This window comes from Microtus oregoni, unplaced genomic scaffold (genome assembly GCF_018167655.1).
Source record: "Microtus oregoni isolate MIOR12 unplaced genomic scaffold, Mior012 000000F_ref0000247, whole genome shotgun sequence".
NCBI classification, from domain to species: Eukaryota; Metazoa; Chordata; class Mammalia; order Rodentia; family Cricetidae; genus Microtus; species Microtus oregoni.
In genome coordinates, this window is record NW_024543059.1 from 91,086,073 (window position 1) to 91,092,500 (window position 6,428).

Consider the following 6,428-nt stretch of genomic DNA (forward strand, 5'->3'; position numbering starts at 1 on the left):
ATAAGTAGAAGCACAGCAAATATAGTATATAGTATATATGTATATAGACATGTGTCATCTCTCCTTATTCTATCTTAATTTATATGCTCATTTCACTCTGATAATTAAAGTGTTATGTTTCTAAAAATGATTTATGTAAGTTAAAAAGTAAATTAACATCTATAAGAGTTCTGAGGCTGTTTCCATAAAATATGGAATGAATGAAAGAATGAATGAATGAGCTCAAATAGTGACTTTATTCAGCTTCATAATTGGGTAAAATAAAAGATAAGACATTAATAAGATGAGTATTTATGGATAAACACAGTTAGCAGAATCACAGTTCACTTTTCTTTTAAATATCAACCGGGCAATTTCCCATACTTTGGTTCCCATAGAAGTGTCCTTCCCAATTTTATGATAGTTATTAAATATTTATTTATGCCAATAAAGGTATTGTCTTTACCATTTATCCTTAAAGGTTGAATTAGATTAAAGAAATTTCTTGTGTTGGTTGAGATGCAAGAGAGAAAAATCTAATGACTCTCATTCCCTCCCAGCTCCCATCCTCTTCATGTCTCTGTAGTTCATACTGTAATCACTCCTATAGCCTCATGGTCATCTCTGACATTTTACAGAGAAAGGGTAGGTAAATCTGGGGTACAGTAGGTTTCTGATCCCTCTTTGGTACTAGACATAGTAAGGATTGAGAGAAAGAAATTTTAAGTGTTTACCCATAGGAATAATCTCCCCATATTTTGCATTTTTCTGTATCACATAATCTTGTGTGTTGGACCTGAAAGAGACAAGAAAGACATAGTCTCTTAACATTGGCAAAAAAACAAAATTAAGAATAGTGTCATTGCCGAAATCCTTATGAGCTTGCCATGACGTCTATAAAGCAGGCAAGCAAGCAAGGAAGAAAAAAGTGAGACAAAAGAGCCATGGGAGTCAGCGGATCCACACACCTGCTGCTCATATGCTTCCCTCCCTCTTTTTAGGATTGCAAAGACGACAGGAGAATGGGGGAAATGATGCAAAGTCAGTAAAGTTTTTCTTGTACAAAATTAGACTTTTGCATCAGTTGAAACTGAGTTCTTCCTAAATTTTAAAAGGTGTGCACCTGCAAATGCTTCTGTTCATCCTGTCTGCCAAGAACTAACAGTCTTTAGTGGTGTTTGTCCGACCTTTCTATCCTGCTTGAAACAACCACTACTTTCATGCCGGTCACAGCCTCCTGTTGTCACCATGTGTTTTGTTGGTTCCCATATATGTAATGTCATCCCCACCATCTTTTCTCCATCCCTCATTTCACTCAAGCATGCAGTGTGCTATTTCTCTGCTGCTGTATACATTCTGTATACATTTCTGTTCTTCCTTGCAAGACTGTGAATGCTTCGGCCACTCCAATCGGTGCAGTTATATCGATCTGCTAAACACAGTCATTTGCGTGAGCTGTAAACACAACACTAGAGGGCAGCACTGTGAGTTATGCAGGCTGGGCTACTTCAGAAATGCTTCCGCACAGCTGGACGATGAGAATGTGTGCATAGGTCAGTTCCATTATGATTTCAGCTTTTGTTCTGTGCCTTTGGAGCTATGGGGATCTGGCTAGGGTTGAGAGGCTGGTGATGTGCAAATCGCTGACCAGAATGAATATCATGAATGGAGCAAATATCCTTGTAGTAGACTGAAAATTTGCTTGCATTTGGATAAACTCATGCTTGGTGCGGGAGGGGGGTTAGAATTTGAATCCTAATATTGTTACATTAAAGATGATGTCATGAGAAATCATCTTTAGGAAATTAAGAATATTCGAATTTTCTTTCTCCATTTTCTTTTCTTTCTTCCTTTTGTCTTTTTTTGCATGAAATACTAATCACCTCAAATTGTACATTCAACCTTTAAAATGATAATTAACTATATTCGATATGAAGCTTTGTGGTAGAGATTTGAGTATAATTGATGATCTACAACTATTGGTACATAAAAATGTTGCCAATAAGAATTGAAAACTACTAGCAAGTTCTAATGCAGACGTTTGTCTACCTTTTCCATCTACAATAATGAAATTCCATTTATTGGATTTTTCTATTGTTCCCCAAAGATCAAGCAATTTCTCAAAACTTCTCCCGGTTATATATTGTTAGATTATAAGATACATTAACCCTAGAAAATAGAGTTCTGGGATGGGAGATCCCTCGCCCGTGACTAATTCTTCTCACCTGGAAAGGATCACTCACGTGTTCCTTCTTTTCTGAAAAGCTTCTACTTTCTCTGTAGAAGGACCTGATGCTAAGGAAGGAGATCTGGAGGCAAGCTTGACTGGGAACACTTGTAATCTGTACAAGTAGCAAATGAATGCAAAAATGTCAGGATTTTTAAGGCAGGCCTTAGCTATATAGTGAATGGAGACCAGCCTGCATTGCATGAGACCCTACCTCGAAAACAGTGGAGGAAGAAAGCCTAATAGAAAAACAATAAATGGGATTTCATTCTATAGTGTTCTCTGAAAATGCAACTGTTGGAAGCGTGATGTCTGTTACTACACCAGCAGTTATACAGGCCACCATTCTTAAAGACCAAGTTTCCAACAGAGACAAGGTTCAGTGGAGTTTGTAAGTTGGAAGAGTAGAGCATACAAGATGGAAACTGACAAGTAATCTTTTCATTAGAAAGAAAAAGAAACAGTTTTCCAGTTCAACTATATGTCTAGGATCCCTGTTTTCTGCCTGTGGTGTGACAGTCACAGAGATTCTTGCCAAATATCACTAATTAGCTGTATTATTGTGAGTTTATTTGGACCAAATATGCACAAATATACTGTTTATGTTTGCAGTATTTTCTATTTTTCAAAGTGCTTCCTTATTTGTTATCTGTGAATTAGTGGAGAAAGCACTGGAGTTAGATGCTGGAGAGCTGGGTTCAAGTCCCAACTTGCTATTCCCTAGCTGTGTGCCTTAGGTAAGTCCTTTAACCCTCCTGGCTTGTTTGTAAGCAAGTGGACAGGAAAAACATTCGGCAAAGTATGTACTAACCTACCTGCAACTTTAAAAAGAAACAAAAGACAAAAATTCTCATTAACAAAATAGTAGGGTAAGTATTATAAATAAAAACTTTTCCTTTTTCATACCTGAAAAAAAGACATATTGACCCAACTTTCACACTCTTAGCAAAGACCATCCTGACTCCATACTGAACACTCCCTCCTAACCACTCTGGAACAGCTAGCAAAACTAAAGATGCCTAGATTTTAACTCTAGTATGCTTCTTGTAGGACAGCAGCCCTCCCACTGATATCTTATGAGCAGGAGTCCAATTACCTTTCCAACACTTGGATTACAAAGACTTAGGGATAGTAATAAGAACCAGAAGATGCACAGCTGCCTGAAATTTTGAGCACAGGAAATATTCTGCTAAATCCCACTTGTGAAAATACATAAACATCATGCTATAAATATAGGAAGAACAGAAAAGATAAAGTTAATAGGAATACTGGAATAAACCCTAACCCGTTTTTTTCTAAATACAAAATACATGAAATTAAAATGTTTCAATTTAAATATTTTAAATAAAGCAAAGCAAAAAAAGACATTGCAGAGGAAGATTGGATATTTAATTTGTGAGGCCCTACTATAGCAATTGAGAACTAATTTTAATGCTATTAGTACAGAAAGAACTAATGAAATCAAATGGATATTTGCTTAAGTCATTCTCACTCACTGGGAACTAATCTCAGATACTTTAAATTCTATCTGCATCATCTCTAAATTTAAAAAAAAAGCTTTTCAAAAGACACCTTGCAAATTCTTTAGCAATTGGCAGTTATATGCAGTATCCCAACTTTGAGGGAATATCTCACATCTCTCATCTACCCAAGGTCTATCAAGACATCTTAAAGTCATCTTGTACTATGGCAGATATGCAATGCTAGTTCGTGTTGCTATGGTGATTGCTGCATTGTAGTTACTATTGTTGAATTTACCCAGCTTTCATGCAAACTCCAAACACAGTCGTGTCTTTGGGGATGCATGACATTTCCCCCTGATGATGCAACAATTACATGATGGCATCTTTGCGTGCTTCTGATGCTCGAGGACACATGGTTTCTGACCTTGGGTAATCACTGTTAATAATTCCCCTAATAAGCTTTGCATCAAAAACACGAGGCTTAGCAGTTGCTACTAAACATATCTCAAAGTTAGGAGGCATTATTTTTAATTCTCCTTGAAACCCAGCATCAGGTAATCAGAGGTAACTTACACAGAACAAAAGGAAACTCAAGATGATTTTAATGCCCATAAAGAAATTGTACTGTAAAGCTATAATACTTTAATTGAGCTGTGCAAAGTATTTTATGCTGTTTCATAATCTGACAGCCTGTATTTTCCTCGTCATTTCAGCAGTCCTCACTCCCCATCTACCACTGAATAGAGCTTCACACATCTGAAAAACTGAATTATTTGTGTGCAAGGTGAAGGAGGGAAAAGCTTATGTCTCCTTGCCATTTATTTTCCTGACTAAGATTTCATTTGCTAGCTTTCTTATAGCAAACACTGGAACATAGTATGGTTTAGGTGTTGGAGATGTAGTTTTAAATTTTGTTAAAAACCTATCTTATTGACCAAGGAGAAGTAACTGGAACAGCATGTGATCCATAATGCCCAGATATAATTCTACTAATTGACTTACAAAATAGCAGTGCCTCATCATCAATGGATACATTTTATCAAGTGAGAATCATTCCAGTGTAGCCCAAACTCAGTGAACACAAATGTCCAAACATGAAAATTTTAAACTATTCCTAGGCATACATTAGAATAGAAGATGCCACTTCAAAAGCCTGGTTATTAAATACAAGTCAAGCCACGAAAAGAAGAAATGTTTTGAAATTTTGTTTTTGCCTCCCCCCCCACATTGTTAGTTTTATAAATGTTTGTTTCATGAGAATGTTTAGCTCAAAAACCTGACTTAATACAAAATAAATCATAATTTTAAGTACTGACTACATAACATTTGAAGAAATTTTCATTTGTCTCAATGACAAAGTTCGAACAAAAACCTCCCGGTCTCTTCATCATGATAACTCCAAAGTCTCATTGCCAGTGATATGAGCTCAGTTATAATTAAGCTAAACTCCACAGGGCTTCAGTCAATGGGTTACTATATGATTTTCTTTTAATTTTGAGCAAGAGAACATTATAAAGAATCCATCTTAAAAAAAATTGAGAAACAGAAATCCATAGCAGCCCAGCCAAGATCTCGCAGCATGGGAGCAAGAAAAGGAAGAGCGGTTCTGAAATCCCTTGCCACAAACCACCCGAGTGCCTCAAGCTGGGGGAACGATGTTTCCCAGTTCCAACTTCAGCTTTGAACACTCTAGAGGTTCAGACATTAAGATGCCCTGCCAAGAGTCTGTGAGGACTCAAGGAATCATTTTTATTATGCAAGAAAGTTACTTTGCCCTGCGAACAAAGTTGCAATGAAAAATATATATCTCAACGTTTGTCTTTGTTGAGATTTATCTGGGAGTATGAAATTTATTTGTCTTTCATGGTTGTTCATAAAAGCTATGTGATCATGCTCAGCAAATACCAGCTCTAAGGGCTCATCTCAAAGTAGGCTCTACATGAATAAGTTAAGGCACCATCCCAGATCGTGAAGCAAAACTACCTTTAAATGAGTAAAGTGCACCCATATTGCACTTGAAGATGCTCAGCCATTCTCAGATATTGAGTGTAGCAGATAAACCCATTTGAATAATTTAAAACAGGTTTTACACTGATGGAATATTGATTTATCCTTGATATACACACTTCTCATGACATTCATTAAACAATCTAAAAAATGCTCTAACAAATGGAAACTCCATTATGATCTGTTACTGGTGAAAGCATGATGTCTTATTTCCTTGGAAGGGTTCAGATATTTTCCTCCCATATCATAGAAACGAGGCCATGGAAGGCTGAGCAAGTAAATAAATGGCCCTGAAATAGGCAGACTTGCCAAAGCATTTCATTAATGGGCATCTTCCGCTAAGTAAGTGAATGCATCTAAGTAAATGAAGCTCCTGTGTTGATAACCTCTAAGCCATGAGAAGTGTCTCCAGCCTGTGTGTTGTCTTGTTTCTACAGAGTGTTATTGTAACCCTTTGGGTTCAGTCCATGATCGTTGTAATGGCTCAGGATTTTGTGAGTGTAAGACTGGAACAACAGGGCCTAAATGTGATGAGTGTCTGCCAGGAAATTCCTGGCACTACGGCTGTCAACGTAAGTAAATGTGGGAGCTGCCCTCTGCCTGCTGCAGCATGGCTGATTCCGCTTGTCTAGGCTGGTGTGTGCAGCATCTCAGAGCAGAAAAAGACCCAACCAGCTGATAAGCTCCAAAGGCTACTAAGTGCCCCAGCCTGCATGAAGGAGAGTAATCTATCAGCTGTCCACTGGCTCCCC

General features: G+C 37.4%; 1 protein-coding gene across 6 annotated transcripts in view; it reads left to right on the plus strand.

The window, feature by feature from the left end:
- Ntng1 (netrin G1) overlaps positions 1–6,428 on the plus strand; it is a 328,021-nt gene that overhangs the window by 271,696 nt on the left and 49,897 nt on the right. For 2 of the 6 annotated variants that reach the window (XM_041650992.1, XM_041650998.1), the window contains 2 exons: positions 1,365–1,532; positions 6,114–6,248. The exons of 3 other annotated variants lie outside the window; for them this stretch is intronic. In XM_041650992.1, coding sequence (XP_041506926.1) covers positions 1,365–1,532; positions 6,114–6,248 — 303 coding nt within the window. The remainder of the gene's footprint in view (positions 1–1,364; positions 1,533–6,113; positions 6,249–6,428) is intronic. One more of the 6 variants, XM_041651009.1, reaches the window with a different exon arrangement.